This window comes from Mandrillus leucophaeus, unplaced genomic scaffold (assembly GCF_000951045.1).
Source record: "Mandrillus leucophaeus isolate KB7577 unplaced genomic scaffold, Mleu.le_1.0 Scaffold253, whole genome shotgun sequence".
In the NCBI taxonomy this organism is placed as follows: Eukaryota; Metazoa; Chordata; class Mammalia; order Primates; family Cercopithecidae; genus Mandrillus; species Mandrillus leucophaeus.
The window spans coordinates 399616-425509 of NW_012102621.1; the positions used below are offsets into that span (position 1 = coordinate 399616).

Consider the following 25894-nt stretch of genomic DNA (forward strand, 5'->3'; position numbering starts at 1 on the left):
TTCTTACGAGAGAAGGAAAGTACAGAGACTGCACGATTGATAATAGCTAACTTGCTAGGGTGATGGCCTGGGGAGCACCTGAGGAAGGGACTGTGTATTGTTCATTTCACATCCCCTTGCATAGCATGATTTCTTTTCTGTATCACCAAATATTTGATGCAAGTGGGTGCATGAGTACTGGACATCAGAGCGTTTCAAATTGGTTTTCCTTCCTCTTCATTTGCTTCTCCAAAAGTGTTTAGGAAGACCGTGCTTTTTGCAGTGGCATTAAGTATGTACAAGGTCAATATTTTAATTTAATTATTTACATAAATTTTGCTTTTTTTCCCCCATGGTGACTGTAGAATTAATGAATGAAGGAGGGAAGGAGGTTTATCCCAACAAGAATAACTGAACTTTTCTCAGAAAAAAGTACATGGGCCTCAAATGAATTCTCCTCTTCTCAGCAGAACCTCTTTGCAAGGTGTTTAGTACCGATGCCATATTGGTGTTTTTTTTTTTTCTTTTTTTTTGAGACAGAATCTCACTTCCAGGCTAGAGTGCAGTGATGTGATCTCGACTCACCGCAGCCTCCGCTAACGGGTTCAAGCGATTCTCATGCTTCAGCCTCCCAAGTAGCTGAGACCACAGGCACACGCCGCCATGCACACCTGATTTATGTATTTTTAGTAGATAGGGGGATTCACTATGTTGGCCAGGCTGGTCTTGAACTCCTGACCTCACGTGATTCACTCGCCTTTGCCTCTTAAAGTGCTGGGATTACAGGCATGAGCCACTGGGCCTGGCCCATATTGTTTTTTAATTACTTCAGTGGTGCTGCATCTTAATTTTTGTTGATTTCGATCTTTGGAGGTAATGAAAACAAACTTTTTTTGAGCCAAAGCTACTTCACATAATGAGTGAACCAGCAGAGCAATACAGTTTGGGTATTATAAAGACATTTTTTTTTATTAGTCTCGTACTTCACTCTGAAAGCCGTCATAAAATAGAAGTTCCAAATGCATTTAGAGCATTGTATTGGACTAGTGGCAGCATTTCTTGAAGGAACCACTTTATCCGGTACTCGTATGGATGCGTAGTTCTAACTTTTTTTTTTTTTTTTTCATAGAAGAAGAGAAACAGCGAGATTGGAATGTGCCTCCTTCTTCTGTTTTATAGTCATGCCCTGGAATATTTTAGTCACAATAGTTAGGACTCCCAGGTCGTCCATACTACCAAGCCTCATCCCATGCTGTTGTTGATATGCTCTAAATCTGACTTACATCCTCATCTCTCCATTTGCAAGACTTTCCATTCAGGCTCTGTAAATGTCAGGCCCTTTCCTTACAGCAGTCTTCTCTCAAGTTCCTTTGATTTCCTTGTCTGGAAGGAAACCAGGTGACTCCTCTTGTTAGTTTCCCCCTGTAGCCTTCTCCATCCCTGGTGGTTTTCCCTCTCACTCTTGTCTTCCTCTGGCCAGGCTGTGCTAGGTGTCCTCCTTGTTTCCCCATGCCACCTTCAGACACCTGAATTTTCTTTTCTTTTTTTTTTTTGAGACAGAGTTTTGCTCTTGTTGCCCAGGCCGGAGTGCAGTGGTGCGATCGCGACTCACCGCAACCTCCGCCTCCCGGGTTCAAGTGATCCTCCTGCCTCACCCTCCCAAGTAGCTGGGATTATAGGCATGTGCCACTATACCTGGCTAATTTTGTATTTTTACTAGGGACAGTTTCTCCATGTTGGCCAGGCTGGTCTCCAACTCCTGACCTCAGATGATCCACCTGCCTTGGCCTCCCAAAGTGCTGGGGTTACAGGTGTGGTCGCCGCGCCTGGCACCTGAATTTTGTTTTGTACAGGGGCCACCATTCTCAGGCTGTCACCAGCTCTGCAGCCCCTCTCTGTGCTGACTCCTGTAGCCGCAGCGTGCATCATAGCCTTGGCTTTGGTGTGTTATCATTCTCTCCACTCCTGCCCTTCTCTGGGTGACTTTAGTATCCTCAAGGATAACCAGCAAATGCTCTGGTCTGTTTCTTGACCAGGTGGTCAGCAGTCTTTCTTTCTATCTGTCTTTAGTCCCCTATACCAGTGGCAGTGTCATGGATCTTAGGGTCAAAAACTGCACCTCTCATTTACTATCTTTTTTTTTTTTTTTCTTTTTTGAGACAGGGTGTTGCTTTGTCACCAGGCTGGAGTGCATTGGCACATTCATGGCTCACTGCAACCTTGACCCCCTGGCCCAAGTGATTCTCTAACTTCAGCCTTCCGTGTAGCTGGAACCGTAGGCGCACATCATCATGCCCAGCTAATTTTTATGTTTTTTTATAGAGACAGGGTCTCACTATATTGTCCAGGCTGGTCTCAAACTCCTGGGTTCAAGCAGTATTCCTGCCGCTACCCCCTAAAGCTCTGGGATTATAGGAATGAGCTGTTGTGCATGGCCTCATTTATTGTTTTTAGTGTTTTTAATGTTTCTTTCTTTGAGAGTACTACTTCTTGTGCTTCTAATTCACTGGCTCTGGTACCTGTTTCAGCAATCTGTTGACTTACATTGCTTTTTCGCTATCTGTTGCCTTCCCTGCTTCTCCTTTGAGTGTGTTCTCCGTATATCATACCAGGAGGCACATGATGTCATTTGTCCTGTTACTGCTGATGTTAACTTGGACCACTTTTTTTGCCAGTTAGTTTTAGCATCCATTGATAATTCTTGCTTTAAGCAGTTATCGTTGACAGATGGTGGTTTTCTGCATTCATTGTTCTTTCTACAAATTCCTTAGTGTCCCTTGGCTTTGTTGTTATTGTTGTTTTGAGACAGTCTCACCCTCTTGCCCAGGCTGGAGTGCAGTGGCGTGATCTTGGCTCACTTGCAACCACCACCTCCCAGATTCATGTGATTCTCCCACCTCAGCCTCCTGAGTACCTGGGACTACAGGCGCGTGCCACCATGCATGGCAAATTTTTGTACTTTATGATAGAGAGGGCGTTTTACCATATTGAACAGGCTGATCTTAAACTCTTGATCTTAAGTGATCCGCCCTCCTCAGCCTCCCAAAGTGCTGTGCCACCACGCCTGGCTAATTTTGTATTTTTAGTAGACACAGGGTTTCTCTGTGTTGGTCAGGCTGGTCTTGAACTCCCGACCTCAGGTGATCTGCCTGCCTCAGCCTCCCATAGTGCTGGGCTTACAGAGATGAGCAACTGCGCCTGGTCCCCATGGCTTTTAATACCACCCATATCCCAGTGATAACTGAATTTATATTTCAACACCTTTCTCTTGAGCTTGTAACTGCAAGTTTTAATTTGTGTATACCCTTAGATGATTTGATATGTCCGTGGCCGGGCGCAGTGGCTCATTCCTGTAATCCCAGCACTTTGAGAGGCTGAGACGGGCAGATCACCTGAGGTCAGGAGTTCAAGACTAGCCTGGCTAACATGGTGAAACCTTGTCTCTACTAAAAATACAAAAATTAGCTGGGCGTGGTGATGGGTGCCTGTAGTCCCATCAACTTGGGAGGCTGAGGCAGGAGAATTGCTTGAACCTGAGAGGTGGAAGTTGCAGTGAGCCGAGATTGTGCCATTGCATTCCAGGCTGGGTGAAAGAGCAAGATTTAGTCCTAAAAAAAAAAAAAAAAAGAAAAAAAATAGTATGTCCAAAAGGTAGCTTTTGATTTTCACTCCTTGGACCCCAATACCTATTTTTCTCTTCTTTGTTTTCACGTCAGTTAGTGGCCCTACCATCTTCCCAATTGCTTGAACCAAAGAGCAAGGTTTTTTTTTTTTTTTTTGAAACAGAGTCTCACTCAGTCACTAGGCTGACGTGCGGTGGCATGATCTCGGCTCACTGCAACCTCTGCCTCCTGGGTTCAAGCAATTCTTCTGCCTCAGCCTCCCAAGTAGCTGGGACTACAGGCACACGCCACCATGCCCAGCTAATTTTTGTATTTTTAGTAGAGATGGGGTTTCACCATGTTGGCCTGGATTGTCTCCATCTCTTGACCTCGTGATCCACCTTCCCTGGCCTCCCAAAGTGGTTGGATTACAGGCATGAGCCACTGCGCCCGGCTGCAAGGTGTTTTTCCTGATTTTGCCTTTCCCTTTATCCTTCATCTCCAGGATATCAGTAAATGTTACCTCTTATGTCTTGAAAATCACTGTCTCCATCTACCCTGCCATCTCTGTAGTCAACGCCAGGGTTACAAATGACAGCCCACTGCTTGCTCCCTGTTTTGTAAATAAGATTTGTTGGACTCCAGCTATGCCTGTACATGTACATTCTGTGTATGGCTGCTTTTGTGCCACAACAGCAGGGTTGAGTATTGCAACAGAGAGCCCCATGGCCCACAAGCCTAAAATATTTACCATCAAGCCTTTTAAGAAAAAGTTTGCTGGCCGGGCGTGGTGGCAGTGATTCCCACCTGTAATCCCAGCACTTTGGGAGGCTGAGGTGGGCAGTGAGGTCAGGAGTTCGAAACCAGCCTGGCCAACATGGCAAAACCCTGTCTCTACTGAAAATACAAAAATTAGCCTGGTGTGATGGCGCACTCTTGTAAATCCCAGCTACTCTGGAGGCTGAGACAGAAGAATTGCTTGAACCTGGGAGGCAGAGGTTGCAGTGAGCTCAAATTGTGCCATTGCTCGCCAGCCTGGGTGACAGAGTAAGACTCTGTCTTAAAACAAAACAAAGAAAAAATTTGCTGACCTCTGATGCAGCTGTTGTTTCTTGCCTGGATAATTGCTCCTAACTTGTTTCCCAACTTCCACTCTCAGAGTAGTTGTCATGGCCTTTTAAGCATTATGCAGGTAGGGTAATTATCTTGCTTAAAATCTTCTAATGTTGTCCAGTGACTGTTAGAATAATGTGCATTTCTTACCCTGTGAGGGCCTGCAGAATCTTGCTCCATACTCTCTCCAATCTGATGCTGTACCATTCCATTTTTGCTCATGACGTCTGGCCACACCAGCTCCTTGCTGCTCCTGGAACAGTCCAAGCCATTGCCATCTTCTGGGTATTCATACTTGTTCCCCTACCCGAAGGATTCTTCCCCTAGCTCCTTTCATATCCGAATTATTCTCATCCTTTGGGTTTTCCCTTACTTTCCTGATTATCTTGTCAGAAGTAGTTCCCTTCAGAGAAGGATGCATCAGCTTGTCACTGTTCATTCCTCAGTGCCTAATATAATGCTTTGGCAAAGCATAAGTGCCAGATAAATATTTCTTGAAAGAAGACTGAATGAATGGATGAATGATAAACACATTTCAAAATCACTTGCCTTTCTGTTCATTTTTTGAGATGTAGTTAAATATGGTAAATCTTTCCTGAGTAATTTAGACTCTTTGGTTTGTTAAACAAATTTTATGTTAGACAGTTACTTCTGCTAATGTGTTCTTTTTAAAATCATGCTTAGGAATTCCATATTTAAATCAGGAAGAAGAAAGACAGTTAAGAGAGCAGTATGATGAAAAACGTTCACAGGCGAATGGTGCAGGAGCTCTGTCCTACGTATCTCCTAACACTTCAAAATGTCCTGTCACGATTCCTGAGGATCAAAAGAAGTTTATTGACCAAGTGGTGTAAGTTCCTAAACTAAAACTAAGCATGCATTGTGTGCTGTATATTGGGGCATGACAGGCATGTGTATCTCAAACCTCTGCTTTGCAAACATAGTACACACACAGGTGTGACGTTGTGAATGGCAGGATGTAATTGTGGCATATTAAAAAAAATTTTTTTTTGTTTTATTTTTGAGACAGTCTTGCTCTGTTGCCCAGGCTGGAGTGCAATGGTACAATCCTGGCTTACTGCAACCTCTGCCTCCCAGGTTCAAACAATTCTTGTGCCTCAGCCTCCTGAGTAGCTGGGATTATAGGTGTGCGCCACCACACCCAGCTAATTTTTATATTTTTAGTAGAGCCGAGGTTTTGCCATGTTTGCCACGCTGGTCTCGAACTCCTGGCCTCAAGTGATCCGCCCGCCTCAGCCTCCCAAAGTGTTGGGCTTACAGGCGTGAGCCAGCATGCCTAGCCGGCATATTCAAATTTGTGCAACAGCAACAAATTGTAAATAGAGTTCCATGTATTGTACTTGGACTTGCTACATGTCACTAGGCACGAGATTTCAGTACATGGGCAGACCTGCATGGACTTTTTTTTTTTTTTTAATTAAATAGAGACGGATCTCACTGTGTTTCCTGGGCTGGTGTCAAACTCCTGAGCTCAAGGGATCTTCCTGCCTCGGCCTCCCGGAGTGCTGGGATTATCGGCCTGAGCCATTGCCTGGCCCCTTTTCTTGTTTTTTAAATGCTAATCAGCTGACTTCTAAAACTTGCATGTACTGAATACCTGACAGCCACTGTCGGATGTCCTTGAAGGCAGAGTAGTGGATCAGGCTTATCCAGCGTGCAGCATGTCCATGTTCTCTTTGCTTGCAGTAAAGGTGCTGACAAGCAGATATGATCTTGGACAAGTGTCTGGTCTTGCTTAGCTTAGTTGTTGGTGTAACCATTTTACTGGGAAAGTCAAAAATTAAATCACTTGTACTGACGAGTCCTTGAGAAGTTGTCACTAATTAATAACAGCAGTAACCCTCTTCCCCCAAAAATATGCCAAATAAAGCTTTTTTTGTTTCATTTTATTTATTTTTTGAAACAGGGTCTCACTCTGTTGTCAGGGCTGGAGTGCAGTGGCGTGATCACAGCTCACTGCAGCCTCAACTTCCCAGGCTCAGGCGATCATCCCACCTCAGCTTCTGAAGTACCTGGGAGCACAGTTACACTGCACCATGCTCAGTTAATTTTTAACATTTATTTTTTGTAGTGAGGGACTCTCAGTATATTGCCCAGGCTGGTCTCGAACTCCTGGGCTCAAGTGATCCCCCCCAACCTCGACCTCCCAGAGTGCTGGAATTCTATGCCTAGGTCAAAATAAAGCATTTTTTAAAAAGTCTTTGAACTAAAAGTTATAGGGTAATTTGGTAGAATTACATTGTCACACATTCTTATATTTAGACTGTTTTTGGTTGTGATTATTTTCTTGGTTGATGACTTAATTCCTTAAAGGTACTGATGGTCATGGTCTATTCTAATTCTTCAGAGAGAAAATAGAAGATTTATTACAAAGTGAAGAAAACAAGAACTTGGATTTAGAGCCATGTACCGGGTTAGTTGTCCTGAACATTTCTGCGTGTTCTTTTTTCAGAAAGGTAGATGATTTGTGGCATTTGATGCATCTAGTCTTTTCAAAACACCTTTATAAAGGGTCTCATTATTATTGGTATGTTCTCAAGAATTAAGCACTAACTTTAGCGTTACACAGTGGGGATGACTGTGTATACTGAGACACTGAATGAATGCTTTGTCCTATACCTGGAGCGGAGAAAACTGTTGTGCAACCTTGACTTTCAGTTATGCCCAAGAGTGGCATAATTACTTTGGCCTTGAGGAGTGCTTAGTACATGAAGGCTTCAGAAGAAAGAATTCACTTTCAGGCTACTTCTACCCTTTTAATTTCTCTCTGCATTTAAAAAACATTAGCATTTCAAAGAGTTAGTAACGTGATTGTCTTTTTCCTTTTACTTTGTGAGGAGCTTCACAAAAGTATTTTAATGCGTCTGTCTACTTTAAACTCTCTTTATGCAGCCGCAGGAAGCAATATTTTGATTAGACAAGAACTTCTACCTCTTCAATAAAAGCAGTATAATATTAAAGAAAATTTTAGAAGACAAGTGATGAGGAATTCCCCCCACGTCAAATAACCTGCCTATTTTTGTTTGCAAATTACCTGTCAGTTCTAATGAAGTCTCTTTTTAAAATGAAATCCTTCTCAACAAATGCTTGATCAGTTTGGATTTACTTCTAATGAACCAAAATCAATACCTTTTTTTTTGTTTTTATAGGTTCCAAAGAAAACTAATTTATCAGACTTTGAGTTGGAAGTAAGTATTTATATTGTATGCAGGAGCTCTTTGGGGGACCCAGGATTTAAAGACTAAATATAATTTCTTAGCTCTCATTTCCTTTTTGAAATTCTGCGGTTCTCAGTGATTTGACCCCACCAAGTTCCCCTGCTTTCTTAAGTTGAATACTCACTTAATTTTCTTTTGTTACTGTTTTTTAACAGATGCTTTAAGGCTTCTTAAAATAATTATCACTTTGGTGCATCCATTAAGCTATGGATTGGTAGTGTTTTTGTCCTTTGGGGGTATACAATGAATATTTGGTTTTCAGACCTAGGAAATACTCAGATGCTTTTGGTAAAGCAAGAGTTCTTAACTTAGGGTGAGACTATGGATGGGTTTCAGGAGGTCTGTGAATCCCCTGAAATAACATCCAGACGTTTGTGTGTGTATTTTTCCAAGGATGTTTCCCTTGGTTTCCTTGTGTTTGCAGGTGGGTCTTCAATTCAGAAATTGAACATTGACATAGACAGGTGGACATTTCCATTTGACTTTGGGGACCTTGTTCTTCCATTGGAATCTACTGGTGACATGTATACTGGGAATATACTTTGAACACAATAGGAAAGGGCTGTTTAGTTTGCCCACACTCCTTTCCTGTCATGTCATCCTTGCAGCCTACTCCACCTGCATTCCACATCCTTCTCATTGGCTGATGCAAACTGTTAATACCATGCAAAACTGCAGCAGATTTGACCATCTAAAACCTCCTCTTTATATGCCCCGTGCAATCTAAAAAGACTTTCAGGCCGGGTGTGGTGGCTCACTCCTATAATCCTAGCATTTTGGGAGGCCAAGGTGGGCAGATCACCTGAAGTCAGGAGTTCAAGACCAGCCTGGCCAACATGGTGAAACCCCATCTCTACTAAAAATACAAAATTTAGCCGGGCATGGTGGCACATGCCTGTAATCCCAGCTACTTGGGAGGCACAGGCAGGAGAATCACTTGAACCTGGGAGGCAGAGGTTGCAGTGAGCCAAGATTGCAGCTCGGTTCTCCAGCCTAGATGGCAGAGTGAGACTCCATCTCAAAAAATAAATAAATAAATAAAATAAGACTTTCACAATTTCAGTTAGGAAACATTTTTATATTTGGAAGAAAGATTTGACTCTGGTAATGAGTTGACTGTATTTTGAGATGTAGGACATTTTAGAAAATGCCTTAAGTCCTGACTGGGCGCAGTGGCTCACCCCTGTAATCCCAACACTTTGGGAGGCCAGGGCGGGCGTATCACAAAGTCAGGAGATTGAGACCATCCTGACTAACACGATGAAACCCTGTCTCTACTGAAAACACAAAAGATTAGCGGGGCGTGGTGGTGCGCTCCTGTAGTCCCAGCTACTCTGGAGGCTGAGGCAGAAGAATGGTGTGAACCCAGGAGGCGGAGCTTGCAGTGAGCCGAGATTTCGCCACTGCACTCCAGCCTGGGCGACAGAGCAAGACTCTATCTCAAAAAAAAAAGAAAGAAAGAAAATGCCTAAGTCCTAAAAAAATTAATTTGAAAGTCAAATCCATGTTTATGTGTTTACGAGCAAGGGTAAGGAAACATTTAGCAGCTGAAACGTTATAAAATAAATGTGCTGTGAAGTCTTCATTGTAGTGATAATTATTTCATAGTTAATAAAACTTACGTTACTTAATTTATAGCTGGATGGTTGCTTATAAAATATTTTGGGATTTAGCTGTCATTGACTCATCTACTGATACCATGTTTTTCTTTTCTTTAGGTATCCGAAAGGCATTCATGTGGAGACTTTAGAAACCGAAAAGGTAACCCCAAGAATTATCTAGCGCTAACATTAAACACATTCATTGTTACGCTGATACGGGTTTCGTTTTGTTTTTTTCTCAGAATCTTGCTCTGATTGCCCAGGCTGGAGTGCAGTGGGGTGATCACAGCTCACTGCAGCCTTGACTTCCTGGGTTCAGGTGATTCTACTACGTCAGCCTCCCAGGCTGGGACTTAAGTCAGGCTCGTGCCACCATGCCTGGCTAATTTTTTATATTTTTAGTAGAGACAGCGTTTCGCCCTGTTGTCCAGGCTGGTCTTGAACTCCTGGGCTCAAACATTTTGCCCGCCTCGGCCTCACAGAGTGAGCCACAGCAGTGACCTGAGCCACTGCCCCCAATCCCTAGTGTGCTGAAAGTCAGAATTTGTACCTTGTCTATGCTTGCTATGAGCTGGGTAACCTAGGGTAAGTCATTTGACCTCTTTAAGCCTCATTTTCCTCTTCTGTACATTGGGGCTGAGCATGATAACAGTGAGCTATACTTTCTCATAGCCTTTTTATGGTGATACTGTGGGTAAGTGGAAGTGATGCTTTGTAAACTTGAAAGTATACAAATGTTAGTTTGTATTCTTAGTATGGCAGAAAGCTATAATGGTACATGTGAAGAAATGGCTTCATGTTGCGTGGGCAGATAAAACTAAATTTTAGAATCCTGGTCGTAAGCATAGCTATTGTCTTGGGTACGCAGGGTACACTGATAGAATTGTGATGGATAGCGGGTGGCTAGTGGTGGGTTCCTTCTGCAGTGTTTGAATTTTATAATTGTTGTTGCTCTTAAGTCAGGTATAAAATTAGAGATTAAATAAAGTAGAAAAATAATCTTGGTAGATGATTTATCTTTAGTGGACACAAAATATATATGAGAAAGAAAGCACTAGTTATCTGACACTAGTTGGCAGAAAATCCAGGGTTTTTTCTTACGTTAATACAACATATATGTGTAAGTTTTGTTAATGTTAATACAACATATGCATTTTACTTTAAAACTCTTCAGAAATCGATGTTCAAATGCAACATAACTTTTTTAGTATTTGTCATAGGATATGTCTTATTCTCACAGTCTGTTGATATTTTTAACTGATGTCTGTTGGGTTGAATTAGTAAACTGTAGGAAAATGTCATGGAAACACAGAGACAAAATTTGGTTTGTAATGCATCAGCTCAACTTATGTTGGCATTTCAAAGTGTTTTCTGTTATATTTGGCTCATGAAAGACTGCAGTGACTGGGCATGGTGGCTCAGGCCTGTAATCCCAGCACTTTGGGAGGCTGAGATGAGCAGGTCATTTGAGCCCAGGAGTTTGAGACCAGCCTGGACTCATGGTGAAACTCTGTCTCTACTAAAAATATAAAAAGAAATTAGCCAGGCATAGTGGTACATTCCTGTAGTCCCAGCTCCTCAGAAGGCTGAGGTAGGAGGATCACCTGAGTCCAGGAATTTGAGGCTACAGTGAGCTGTGATCATGCTGCTGCACTCCAGCCTGAGCGATGGAAGTGATAACCTGTCACATACAAAAAGAAGTGTGTAGTTGCAAAAATTATAACTTCTGGCTGGGCATGGTGGCTCATGCCTGTAATCTCTGCACTTTGGGAGGCCAAGGTGGGCAGATCACTTGAGGTCAGGAGTTTGAGACCAGCCTGGGCAACATGGCGAAACCTTGTCTCTACTAAAAATACAAAAATTAGCGGGGCATATTGGTGCGCACCTGTAATCTTGGTACTTTGGAGGCTGAGGCAAGAGAATTGCTTGAACCTGGGAGGTAGAGGCTGCAGTGAGCTGAGGTTGTGCCACTGCACTCCAGCGTGGGTGACAGAATGAGACTGTCTCAAAAAAAAAAAAAAAAATTCTAATGGCAGCAGAAATCTGAATTTTTTGGATTAAGTTGCCTCTAGAAAATTGTGTATCTGTGGCCGGGCGCATGACTCACACCTGTAATCCCAGCACTTTGGGAGGCTAAGGCGAGTGGATCACCTGAGGTCGAGAGTTTGAGACCAGCCTGACCACCATGGAGAAACTCTGTCTGTACTAAAAATACAAAAATTAGCTGGGTGTGGTGGCACATACCTGTAATTCCAGCTACTCTTGAGGCTGAGGTAGGAGAATCGCTTGAACCCAGGAGGTGGAGGTTGCAGTGAGCCCAGATCGTGCCATTGCACTCCAGCCTGAGCAACAAGAGCGAAACTCTGTCGCCAAAAAAAAAAAAAAGAAAAGGAAAAGAAAATTATATATCTGCTTTATGTCTTTTAGAAGGAGCGATACATAGTTATCAGCAAAGTAGATGAAGAAGAACGCAAAAGAAGAGAGCAGGAGAAACATGCCAAAGAACAGGTAATTGGGCTATGTTAGTTCTTGGGGGGTGAGAAATGGCAACATAAATATTGATTTATTCCTGTCTAGTTCAGATCATATGTTGGATTCAATTTAATGAATAATTTTCTTTTATAGAACAATTGAATTGGCAGAAAAACCTGGACTAGAATAAGGGGAAGTTAGGTTTAAGCATGAGACATAGCCAGCAAAGTGAGTCTGACGTCACTGTTGACCAGTGTCTACTTAAACCAGTCCTGAAGAAAGTATTCTTGATTCTCATTTAGCTTGTGTGTCACTGCCCTTTAATACTGCCACGTCTAACTTCATGTATAGTTACTAGTTTTCCTTAAACCAAGTTCAGAGCACATGATCTGACAGATGAGGATGACATGCTTAGGTTGTGCCATTGTAACATCATCCTGCTTGCCATGTGAAGAATGGTTTTGAGTGAGTAAGACCGGAGGCAGGAGACCAGTTAAGCTGTGGAGTAACCTAGCTAGGAGATGTTGGTGACCTGGCGTAGGATAGTAAGTAGCAGTGTAGATGGGATCTGGAGATATTTGGAAGGTAGAATCCATGGAATTTATGACTGGATGTGGGTGGTGGAGGAGGAAGGGGGAAGGAGGAAAATGCTTATGCCAGACATTTGCACAATGGGGTAGATTGTGTTCCGTTCACTTGGAGGAGTTGGCTGGAGTGACATTGGTCGGGGGAAAGGTGGAGGAGAGAGGAGTAGGTTTGCATGTGGATGAATGTCATGCTCATACGTACATTAGGCGGGGTCACTCCTGATTGACTCAACCAGTAAAGATACAACGACCCACTTTGGGAGACAGCATATTACCTGTACAGAGAAAGATGAGCAAAAGGTGCTGCCTGTGGTCCCTGTCCCCCATACTAAAAAGGAAAACGCAGAAACAAAAGGTGCCAGTTAGAAGCCAGGTACGGTGGCTCATGCCTATAATCTCAGCACTACTTTGGGAGGCTGAGGCGGGAGGATCACTTTGAGCTCAGTAGTTCGAGACCAGTCTGAGCAACATAGTGAAACCCCATCTCTACAAAAATACAAAAACCATCCAGGTGTGGTGATATGCACCTGTGGTCCTAGCTACTTGGGAGGCTGATGCTGGAGAATTGCTTGAACCCAGGAGGTGGAGGTTGCAGTTGCAGTGAGTTAAGTTTATGCTGCTGTACTCCAGCTTGGGTGACAGAGTGAGACCTTGTCTTAAAAAAAAAGAAAAGGTGCGAGATGATTGCAGTGTGTGTTGTGTGATGTGACTTCACTGAGGAACCAGTTCTAGGCCACAGCTCAGGGCTTTGGTATTCTGCAGCTCTCTTCTGAGAAGACAAGGCAGAGAGCCTCACAGGTCCTCAGAATCCAGGAGGCGATGAGGAACTGTTTCATGACAGCCTCCCAGGAGTGACAGGCAAGGGGGTGGGAGCTGGCCTCATAGCTGCTCCTTAGAAGCTTGTGCCTCCCACTCTTCCCTCCTGATGTGTTCTGCCAAGATGCAGATGAGTCTGTAGCCAAGACGCAGATTAGCCTTTACCTGCATGACCTGTTTTGATACATGTGAGGCCACCAGGGCACCATGGCGTCCCCTAGAGTGGAAAAAGACGTTCCCCCAGAGTGGAAAAAGATGTTCCATTCTGGTTTTGACCTGATGAGATTTTGGGTGTTTTCAGAACATGCAAGGGTGGATATCCTCTCAGCAGGTTTGTCAGTGTTGAGCACAGAAGAGAGGTGAGGGCTAGGCATGATTGTCATTGGCAGAAAGACTGGGACTGGATCAGAGCAACTGCGGAGTACATGAAGAATGAAAAGAGGATCTGGGACTGAATCCTGAGGATGAACAGCATTTAAATGATAGGCAGAAGTTGACAAAATGTACCAGGAGATTATTGTGGTACACAGCCAAGGGAAGCAGTGTCAGCTCCCATGTAGGGGTTAGGATTGAGACATGGCTGGATTCAGCCCTGGCAGTAGTTTTTTAAACTATAAGTAAAACAGTTTTTCCTTATCTCTACTAAAAGAACAAAAAAATTAGCCGGGCACGGGGGCATGCACCTGCATTCCCAGCTACTCAGGAGGCTGAGGCAGGAGAATTGCTTGAACCTGGGAGGCGGAGGTTGCTGTGAGCCGAGATCATGCCACTGCACTCCATCCTGGGCGACAAAGTGAGACTCTGTCTCAAAAACAAAAAACAGAACCAAAAAAGCAATTTTTGTTTGTTTGTTTGAAACGGAGTCTCGCTTGCAGTGACATGATCTTGGCTCACTGCAACCTCCGTCTCCTGAGTTCAAGCGATTCTCCTGCCTCAGCTTCCAGAGTAGCTGGGATTATAAGTGCCCGCCACCGCTCCTGGCTTTTGTATTTTTAGTAGAGATGGGGTTTCGCCATGTTGGCCAGGCAGGTCTTTAACTCTTGACCTCAGGTGGTCTGCTTTCTTCAGCCTCCCAAAGTGCTGGGATTACAGGCGTGAGCCACCATACCTGGCCCAAAAAAAACCAATTTTTAATTGTGGTAAGATACACATAACAAAATGTATTATGTTAACTATTAAATGTACAGTTCACTGACATCAAGTACTTTAACATGGCTGTGCAATCGTCACCACCATCCATCTCCAGAATTTTCTTTATCTTGCAAAACCGAAACTCTGTACTTATCAAGCAACTCACCATCTCCCACCCCAGACACCCGCCCCCCTCGGCAACCACTATTCTACTTTTTGTCATATGAATTTGATCACTCTGAGGACCTCATGTAAGTACAGTATTTGTCCTCCTGTGACTGGCTTATTTCTCTTAGCATAGCATCCTCAAGGTTCCCCATGTTATAGCATGTGTCAGAATTTCCTTCTTTTTTAAGGCTGAATAATATTCCATTGTATGGCTAGACTACATTTTGTTTATCCATTTGTTTATGGACACTTGGGTTGCTTTTGACTATTGTGAATAATGCTTTTGTGAACTCAGGTGTGCAAATACCTATTTGAGTCCCTGCTTTCAATTCTTTGGGGTATATACCCAGAATGGAATTGCTGGGTGATATGGGAATTCTTTTTGGGATGAACCTCCATACTGTTTTCCTTAGCTGCTGCACTGTTTAGCATTTTCATCAACAGCACACAGGTTCCAGTTTCTCTACATCCTTGCAAATACTTGTTAGTCTTGGGGTTAGTTTTTTGTTGTTGGGTTTTTTTTTGTTTTTTTGGGTTTTTTTTTTGAGATGGAATTTTGCTCTTGTTGCCCAGGCTGGAGTGCAATAGCACGATCTCGGCTTACTGCATGCAACCTCCGTCTCCTGGGTTCAAGCGATTCTCCTGCCTCAGCCTGTGGCATAGCTGGGATTACAGGCATGCACGACCATGTCTGGCTTATTTTTTATTTTTAGTAGAGATGGGGTTTCACCATCTTGGTCAGGCTGGTCTCGAACTCCAGACCCCAAGTGATCCATCTGCCTCTGCCTCCCAAAGTGCTGTGAGCCACCGCGTCTGGCCAGTGTTGGGGTTAGTTTTAAGGAGGTGAGCAATTTCAGTGAGCATGAAGCCAGAGGACTGGGAACACCTGGGAATTAAACTGGAGAAGTCCTTCAACTTAGCTTTGATGAGATAAGTAGAAGGGGCGGTAGTCTGAGAAAGCTTAGAGGAGGGGAGCGCTTTCAAGATAGGAGAGACACTGAGCCAGTTTCAACACTGCTGGAAAGAATATAGAAGAGAAGAAGGTGGGTGGGAGAATTTTGTAAAAGTGTATTTTTCAAGGAAAAAAATCAGGAATTATGAAAATGCTTGATTTGATCAGTTAACTGCCAGATGGGTTTCCTCAGAATTGAATGTGTTACTGAGTTTAGCCTGCAGGTGGCGACTTTTTAAGTTAGTGTTTTTAAGATACCTTGAAAGACTTGAAAATGTTAAAGAATTCAGTGAAGTGATGGGTAAATCCTAAGCATTGTTATTTTAGTAACTAATGAATAATTTTCCATTTGTTCATTCTACTTTCTAAAATAGAGGAAAAGTGTGTGCGTAGATCATTTTAGATGCAGATGTTTGGAAAGATAGGCACAAAGCACAGGAAACTAAAGCTATCTAACTTGATACAAAATTTCAGTGTCTTTTTTTCGGGTAGGTTTTTAATTCATTCACATAAGGAATATTTATACATCAGTAATACTTGTATATATTTTTTTAATTAGGAGGAGCTGAATGATGCTGTGGGGTTTTCTAGAGTCATTCATGCCATTGCTAATTCGGTAAGTGAGCCAGACTTTTTTAGCAAGATTGCAGAACATACTATTTCAGGTGAAGTATCTAATTATCATTGCAGATTAATCATTTCATCTCATTTAGAATATTTACCTGGTATGAAGGAAGAAGTTAGAACTTCATCAAGATAGACTATTGTTATAATGCACTTGGTGAGACATTATTGCTAAATTATATTCAAATCAATTTTCAGAGAGCCTTGCTTGAAAAATGCATAGGAGGGTTACACTATGTTGTCCTTATATGACTACATGGAAACCCAGTTATTCTCAAAACCAGTAAGAAGTCGAATAAGAAAGTAAGGAATAAGGGGAGAAACAATAGATATTTGACTGAAGGTGTTTTGTTCCCTAAGTAGAAGAATCTAGAGGGTAAAAATAATGATGTCTTTGTTTATGCTGCATAAATGTAATTGAATCTTATTCTTAATAATATTTGATACGTTTTAAAAAGATATTGGCCATTTGTGTAAATGTTCTAGGGGACTCTATGATAGATATGATGGGTGTTTTTCCTTGCTTTGTGAGGCCTTTCTGAAAACAGGTGGCCGGGCATAGTGGCTCATGTCTGTAATCCCAGCACTTTGGGAGGCCGATGCGGGTGGATTGCTTGAGCTCAGGAGTTTGAGACCAGCCTGGGAAACGTGGGGAAACCCCATCTCTACTAAAAGTACAAAAATTAGCCAGGTGTGGTGGTACATGCCTGTGGTTCCAGCTACTTGGGAGGCTGAGGTGGGAGGATCACTGGAGCTCGGGAAGTCAAGGCTGCAGTGAGCTGTGATCATGCCATTGCACCCCAGCCTAGGTGACAGACTAAGATCCTGTCTCAAAAAAAAAAAAAAAGAGAAAACAGGCATCCACATCTTGTGCAGGTAAACTGGGTCATGCTGCTGGTTGTTCTAGACAGACAACTTGCTTGGATGCTGAATTGCCTGTAGTCTAGGACATTCTCTTCTTTGAGCACAGCCCTTGGAGAAGGAATCATCTTGTACCTTAGATGCTGAACTTTGCATCAGGGAAGCTTTAAGGCCATAGAAACCCTCTCAAAGTTTCATGCTGTCTCACTGCTGGCTGCAGGCTTGTAAACACAGGGGCGCTATAGGGGAGGCCCCCCACTGTCTTCATTCTGGAATAAACAGAGGTTTACAGAGCCTTGTAAAAGAAGAGGGTTGGCTCATGAGGACCTCTCTCGCTCAAGTAAGTGGGGCGGTTAAAGTCTAGTAGAAAGTTGGATAGATCCAGATAGAAACAAAGCTATGAGCCTGTTCAGCAATGGCTGAGATTATAGGTATCCAGAAAAGCAGAATTGAGTTTCTGGTTCCATTTGCTCATGTTGTGCACTCCTTGCTAGCAGACTTCAGATAAGTGATGGTTTGATTCAGGCGGGCCCTAAAATTCAGAGATACGGAACATCAGTTGGTTTTGAGCTCTTCTGTAGCCATCATGATAATTTAGTCAGCTTTTCTGAGATTGGACATTTGTTTGCCTTACACACATTCAGATACCTTAGCTTGCTGTACCTGTTTTCTTTTCTCTGACATCTTTCTTCTACAGAATATTCATAACATGTTGCTGACCTTTGGTAGTCAACATCCCAAAGCATACTACAAAAAAGCCCTGTTTATTAGCAATCTGGACATTTAAAATTTTTGAGTCTTCAATGAAAGTTGACTAAAATAAGATGCATAAATCCCATACCTTAAATATGTATATTTTTTGAGCTGGAGCCTCACTCTGTTACCCTGCTGGAGTGCAGTGGCGCGACCCTGGCTCACCACAACCTCTGCCTACCAGGTTCAAGCAATTCTCCTGCCTCAGCCTCCCAAGTAGCTGGGATTACGAGTGCCTGCTACCACGCCTGGCTAATTTCTGGTCTTTCACCATGTTGGCCAGGTTGGTCTTGAGCTCCTGACCTCAAGTGATCTGCCTGCCTCAGCCTCCCAAGGTACTGGGTTTACAGGCGTGAGCTACCGTGCCCGGCCCTATAACTTGGATACTTTTGAATGATATTGTTTGCTGTTTTGTCAGAAGTCCCCCAGTTGGAATTTGTCTCACATTTTCTAATGACTGATCTGAGGATATGTGGTTTGGCAAGAATACCACAGAAATGATGGTTCATGATGTTGTTGTTTTTTGTTTTTGAGAGGGAGTGTTGCTTTGTCGCCCAGGCTGGAGTGCAGTGACGCGATCTTGGTGTTCTGCAAGCTCCGCCTCCTGGGTTCACGCCATTCTTCTGCCTCAGCCTCCTGAGTAGCTGGGACTACGGGCGTCCACCACCACACCTGGCTAATTTTTTGGTATTTTTAGTAGAGACGGGGTTTCACCATGTTAGCCAGGATGATCTCGGTGTTCTGACCTTGTGATCCACCTGCCTCAGCCTCACAAAGTGCTGGGATTACAGGTGTGAGCCACCGCACCCTGCCCATGATGTTGATCTTGATCGCTTGGTTAAGGTGGTGTCGGCTGGATTTGTGTTCTGTGAAATTAACTTTATAGTTAATAAATTAACTATATCATTAAATTATAGTTAAATTAACTATATAGTTTAATTGACTTTATAGTTTATAAATATCTTAGGGGAGATACTTTGAGACCATGAAAATCCTGTTTTCCCCCAAACTTTGCCTACTAATATTATCGTCTATCAGCATATCTTTCCTGCAGTAGTTATTACTGTGGTATTCTGATGGCAAGTTTCTATTTCCTTCGTCCTTTCAACATTTGTTCTCGGAATTCTTCTATAAAGAAAAAAATGGGCTGGGCATGGTGGCTCAAACCTGTAATCCCAGTACTTTGGGAGACTGAAGCGGGTGGATCACTGGAGGTCAGGAGTTCGACACCAGCCTAACCAACATGGTGAAATCCCATCTCTACTAAAAATACAAAAATTAACTGAGCATGGTGGCACACACCTGTAATCCCAGCTACTTGGGAGGCTGAGGCAGGAGAATTGCTTGAACCTGGGAGGCGGAGGTTGCAGTAACCTGAGATTCCATTGCACTCCAGCCTGGCAACGAAGTTGAGACCCTGTCTCAAAAAAAAATGGGGGGAAAAGAAAAAAATGTCTTTTTCCCCTGTTTATTTATGTACTTACTTAATTTTGAGACACAGTCTCTCTCTGTTCCCCTAGCTGGGAGTACACTGGGAGTACACTGGCTCACTGCAGCCTCCACCTCCCGGGCTCAAGCAATCCTCCCTCCTTGGCCCCCCGACTAGCTGGGACTAAAGGCATGCGCTACCACATGCGGCTAATTTTTTATATATATTTTTTGTAGAGAGGAGATCTTCCCATGTTGTCCAGACTGGTCTTGAACTCTTAGGCTCAAGCAGTCTCCCCCACCTCACCCTCCCAAAGTGTTTGGGTTATAGGCATGAGCCACCACACCCAGCCCTTTCCCATTTATTTAATTGTTTTTATGTATATGAGTATGAGCTCAGGGATTTTTTTTATTCTACAGATTATTATCTAGTGTTTTTACTGTTTACTTTGTTGCTTAAATTGTACCACCTTTGACCATTGGAGCTTCTTTGACTTGGCTCCTGTGTCCTTTGAACAAGCACCCTGTCCTTTTCTGAGCATTTCCTTGCTTTCTGGTATTGTAGTTTCTCTGGCTCAGTTGTGGAGTGAATGACTTCTCCATGGAGCTTTGGTCCCTTTTAATGGGGAATGAAATTTAGAAACCAAGATCTGGCCCTAGGTTACTGCTGTGATATTATTGCTTCTAAGCCCTCTCACTGGACAGAGCTAAGAAGCATATGTATGTAGACCTAGGCATGTACACACACCGCTATATTTCTGTGTCTCTCTGTGTATGTATGTGTGTGTGGAGCTATATAAATGTGTATGTAGCTGGGCATGGTGGCTCAACCCTGTAATCCCACACTTAGGGAGGTCAAGGCAGGAGGACTGCTTGAGGCCAGTAGTTCAAGACCAGCCTGGGCAACGTGGGAGACCCCGTCTCTACAAAAAATGTAAAAATTGACTGGGTGTGTGTCTGACGCCTGTAATCCCAGCACTTTGAGAGGCCAAGGCGGGCAGATCACGTGAGGTCAGGAGTTTGAGACCAGCCTGGCCAACATGGTGAAACCCCGTCTCTACTAAAAATACAAAAATTAGCCAGTGTGGTGGTGCCACCTGTAGTATCAGCTACTCAGGAGGCTGAGGCAGGAGAATCTCTTGAACCTGGAAGGTGGAGGTTGTAGTGAGGTGAGATTGTGCCACCGCACTCCAACCTGGGCAACAGAGCAAGACTGCATTTCAAAAAAAAAAAAAAAATTAAAAAATTAGCCAAGAGTGGTGGCACATGCCTGTGGTCCCAGCTAAAGGGGAGGCTGAGGTGGGAGGATTGCTTGAGCATGGGAGTTTGAGGCTGCAGTGAGCCATGATGGTGCCATTGCACTACAGCCTGGGCAACAGTGAGACCCTATCTCTAAATAAATGTGTGTGTGTGTGCGCGTGCGCATGGGTGTATCCACGCCTGTATACCGATACCTCAGATTCCAGTACAATACCACATGACTTATTTTTAGCTTCCTCTCTTTTCTTATTTGTGCCTTCTTTCTCAACAGTGAGAAATCCAGTTCCTTTTACTTCCATTATGTTTATTTGTTTAAACCTGGTATACACATAAAATAGCTTCAGAGCTACTAACCCATACCTCGCGAGAAGTACATTTATTGATGAGATTATAACACTTATGATTTATGTGCAATTCCTTTTGTTTTTAGCTTTACATTATCTAGTCAAGATGCTCTTTTCCAAGTTAGTTTGTTTCTTCTTAACCTTCAGTGTGATTATGGTAGTCGTTTATAATACAGTTTGGTTCATTTCTTAGTGTTTGCATTCCATTTGGGGTTGCCTACACATCTTTTCTGTGGTTTCAATCAATGCTCATTATTTTAGCTTAGCATAGGTATTCAGAATGTACAACAATACTGAGCCAAAAGGACAGCTTCTCTGTTAGATTTGGGAGATTTTGTGTAGGATTATTTCAGATAATGTGTAGTCCCATGAGTCAAGCAGTGTTACACTGAAGGTCCTTTGGGACATAGTAAAAAGCTCCATCGTGGTAACCTGATTTTTTTTTTTTTTTTTGAGATGGAGTCTGGCTCTGTCACCCAGGCTGGAGTGCAGTGGTACGATCTCAGCTCACTGCAAACTCTGCCTTCTGGGTTCAAGCCATTCTCTTGCCTCAGCCTCCGGAGTAGCTGGGATTACAGGCATCTGCCACCACACCCAGGTAATTTTTTGTGTTTTTATTAGAGACAGGGTTTCGCCATGTTGGGCAGGCTGTTCCCAAACTCCTGACCTCAGGTGATCTGCCTGCCTTGGCCTCCCAAAGTGCTGGGATTACAGGCGTGAGCCACCACGCCTGGCCCCTGATGTTTTATGTTAAAAATGGTGTGAACTGGCTGGCTAAATCTAAGTTGATGTTGCATTTTGGAAGTTTAATTTTTGTCAAAATGGACTAATTTGTTGCACATATAGCATAAGACAGACACACTGTCCATTGCACGAAAAGGGCTGCCAGCGCATATATTGTATTTCAGTTGGCTGAAAGGCAGTGACTTTTAATGGATACGTATTTAAGAACATACCCCATGAATTTTGACATAATGATATAGGAAATGCAATTCTGTTTAATATAGTTAGAAATTAGTTTTTTTTACCTTTTAGCATTGGTATGAATGTATCTTTTAAAATAAATGGGTTGTTTTAAAGGATGCAGCCCTAAAATTTGTGTTTAGTTTTGTTCCCAAATTATTTGACAGTTTAAGGGAGTCAATGCTTTCAGATTTTACTGTTTTTTTTTTTTAGACAGAGTCTCATTCTGTCACCTAGGCTGGAGTGCAGTGGCACAATCTTGGCTCACTGCAGCTCTGCCTCCTGGGTTCCAGTGATTCTCCTGCCTCAGCCTCCTGGGTAGCTGGGATTACAGGCATGCACCACCACACCTGGCTAATTTTTCTATTTTTAGTAGAGATGGGATTTCGCCGTGTTGGCCGGGCTGGTCTTGAACTGCTGACCTCAGGTGATCCACCCACCTTGACCTCCGAAAGTGCTGGGATAACAATCGTGAGCCACCATGCCCAGCCCAGATTTTACTTTTAAAAAAACTTTTCAATCAAAATTTTACGACTTCTGATGCATGAGGGTGGCATAATTAATAAAAATTCAAGAGAAAGATCAGTGACATCAAAGTCATTTGGAGCTTTCACTTTGCCTTCTGGAGTTAACATTCCAAAATGGAGGAGGAATGAAGCCAGCTCAAATTTGCTTATTTGTACTTTTTTTTTGTTTTTGTTTTCGTTTTTTTTTAGTGTGGAAAGCAAGTTTAGAACAAAGTCCTCTTGGAATCTGAACTATACATCCTCAAACCCAGTATAATTTTGAATGTACAAGTCTTTTTTCTAACCTTGACTTTCTTTAGGGAAAACTTGTTATTGGACACAATATGCTCTTGGACGTCATGCACACAGTTCATCAGTTCTACTGCCCTCTGCCTGCGGTAAGTGACCTGTTGGTCTGTGTTAAATATTAGCAGGATGCTTTTTATCCGAAAAAATATTATGATGCTTTTAACTGAGAAACTGTCCTCTACTTGGGTGCCATTTCCTTGTATGCAGCATGTTCCCAGACAGAATCTTATGTGCTCAGTTGCACTTTTTTTTTCCTTGAGACGTACTTTTGCTCTGTTGCCCAGGCTGGAGTGCAGTGGCGCAGTCTTGGCTCACTGCAACCTCCGCCTCTCGAGTTCAAGCGATTCTCCTTCCTCAGCCTCCTGAATAGCTGGGATTACAGGCACCCGTCACCATGTCCAGCGAATTTTTGTATTTTTAGTAGAGATGGGGTTTCACCATGTTGGCCAGGCTGGTCTCGAACCCCTGACCCCATGATCCGCCTGCCTTGGCCTCCCATAGTGCTGGGATTACAGGCGTCAGCCTCTGTGCCTGGCCACAAGCTTTTTTATTAAGGGATCTTCAGTCACTGCCATTGCCAGAGAAAGATTAAACATTTGTTTCATCGTCTTAATGCCAGTAGTTTGCTCATTTAGTGCTGGGCAGGGATTCGCAGGCCACAGGTGTGGGCTGCTAGTTTGGTCCTGCTAAAATTAGACATAGCATGGCCATTGAAGGTAAGTGGTGGCAGCTGAAGTGAGTCCAGTCCTACAGAATTCTTGATCGTCCCTGCTAGGCTGCTTCCCTTAGATTCTCTGCTGACCTCAGTAGTGCTTTTTTCAGTCTTTGAGCCAAGTTGCCTTGGTTGACCAAAGCACAAGCTGCTTTGGTTCCCCTACTGGCTCTCCCTCTTCTGCTGCATACGGTGTGCGTGGCCTCACGTTACTTGTCCCCCGCCACTCTGTGCTCCACTCTCTCTTATTTCCTCTTCATCTTTTTTTGTCTTTTAGTGATCTCACTGACTTTACAGCTTCAGCTGTAGACACCAACATCTTTATCCCCAGCTGTGGTCTCTTTTCAGATCCAGGTGTACATTTCATGCTGGACTCCAGAAATCCCTACCTGGATAGCCCCCAGACTAAGTGTTGTATTGAATTGACGTGGCTCAAATGAGATATTTCACTTGTACTTCTTTTCTTTCTTATTGTCTCCAAACCACTTCTTTCTCCTCATCCCATTACCATAAGTGATTCCCAGTTACCAACCCTGTTTTTAGCGTCAGTTTTGACTCTACCTGTCCCCAGATCTGGTCATTTCCAACATCCTGACAATTTTATCTCCATGCCCTCTCTCACATCTGGTTTCTTTTCTTTTTTTCTTTTCTTTTTTTTTTTTTTTTTTTTGAGATGGAGTCTCACTCTTTCACAAGACTGGAGTGCAGTGGCATGATCTCGGCTCACTGCAACGTCCGTCTCCTGGGTTCAAGTGATTCTCCTGCCTCAGCCTTCTGAGTAGCTGGGACTACAGGCGCGTGCCACCACGCCCAGCTGTTTTTTTTGTATTTTTAGTAGTGATGGGGTTTCACCGTGTTGGCCATGATGATCTCAATCTCCTGACCTTGTGATCCACCCACCTTGGCCTCCCACAGTGCCGGGATTACAGGCGTGAGCCACTACGCCCAGCTGATTCTTTTTATTTTTGTTGCAAGCGTTCTCATTTCTCACCTTGGAATTTAGCAAATTCCAGGCAGTATTTCCTGTCCCCCTTCAACCTTCAGCCCATCCTTTAAAATAAAAGTTGGCAAATGTTTTCTATAAAGGGCCACATAGTAAAATATTTTCAGCTTTCCAGGCTGTATAGTTTCTGTCACAATTCTCAGCTCTGCCGTTGTAGCCCCCAAATGCCATATAATATGTCAACAAATGGGCGTAGCCGTGTTGCAATAAAACTTTATTTAAAAAATAATTGGTGGGCTGTATTTGGCCTGTGGACCATAGTATGCCACTGGACTAATCTTTTTCTTTTTTTAAAATAATTTTTTCCCCCATATCTTTTTTTTTTTTTTTTTTTTAGAGACAGTGTCTCAGTCTGTCGCCAGGCTGGAGTGCAGTGGTGCGATGTCGCTCACTGCAACCTCCACCTCCCAGGTTCAAGTGATTCTCCTGCCTCAGCCTCCTGAGTAGCTGGGACTACAGGCGTGCACGACCACACCCTGCTAATTTTTTTGTATTTTTAGTGGAGACAGGGTTTCACCATGTTGGCCAGGATGGTCTAGACCTCCTGGCCTCGTGATCCACCTGCCTTGGCCTCCCAAAGTACTGGGATTACAGGCATGAGCCACCGTGCACGGCCTTCCCCATATCTTTTTAATAAAATAGAGACTAGGTCTTGCTCTGTTGCCCAGGCTGATCTCAAGGTGTTGGGCTCAAGTAGTCCTCCTGCCTCATCCTCCTGAGTAGGTAGAACTATAGGCATGCACTACCATGCCCAGCTAAAAGATTAATTTTTGTTACTTCTGGATTGGAAGGCACCCGCTTGAGAGTTCAGTCTCACGTATACATCTGCAAACCTTCAGTTACTTCACATTTCTTAGGTCCCGTTGTTCTGTCAGCATTTTGATTACCCTCCTTTAAAAGAGTACAGTACAGACCAGTCATGAGTGGGTCAGTTGCTCCCCTTGTATTTCTGAAAATTTAGGTTGTCTTCACTTTTTATGACAGCTCTATCACCTTCTAACACATTTTAGGACTCAAAGACTTCATAGCTGTGGGTCTCAAAACAAGTGTGACAGGTGTGGAATTGCATTTCTTTTTTTTTTTTTTTTTTGAGACTGAGTTTCGCTCTGTGGCCCAGGCTGGAGTGCAGTGGCGTGATCTCTGCTCACTGCAACCTCCACTTCCTAGATTTAAGTGACTCTCCTGCCTCAGCCTCCTGAGTAGCTGGGATTACAGATGCCTGCTACCATGCCAGGCTAATTTTTGTATGTTTAGTAGAGACAGGGTTTCACCATGTTGGCTTGGCTGGTCGTGAACTCCTCATCTCAGGTGATCCACCCGCCTCCGCCTCCCAAAGTTCTGGGATTACAGGTGTGAACCACTGCGCCTGGCCCGGATTGACATTTCTTAAGTCTAATGAGCTAATGTTTATTTTATGTCACCCACCACACTTCTGTTTTTTTTTTTCTCTTTCCCACTTTGTTTTTTTTTT

The 25894-nt window shown here is 43.4% G+C and overlaps 1 protein-coding gene across 3 annotated transcripts in view; it reads left to right on the top strand.

Annotated features, from left to right (window-relative positions):
• PARN (poly(A)-specific ribonuclease) overlaps positions 1–25894 on the top strand; it is a 203494-nt gene that overhangs the window by 11920 nt on the left and 165680 nt on the right. For 2 of the 3 annotated variants that reach the window (XM_011983662.1, XM_011983663.1), the window contains 7 exons: positions 5379–5544; positions 7063–7128; positions 7865–7903; positions 9652–9694; positions 11962–12042; positions 16220–16276; positions 22720–22797. In XM_011983662.1, the coding sequence (XP_011839052.1) occupies positions 5379–5544; positions 7063–7128; positions 7865–7903; positions 9652–9694; positions 11962–12042; positions 16220–16276; positions 22720–22797 (530 nt within the window). The remainder of the gene's footprint in view (positions 1–5378; positions 5545–7062; positions 7129–7864; positions 7904–9651; positions 9695–11961; positions 12043–16219; positions 16277–22719; positions 22798–25894) is intronic. The other variant, XM_011983664.1, reaches the window with a different exon arrangement.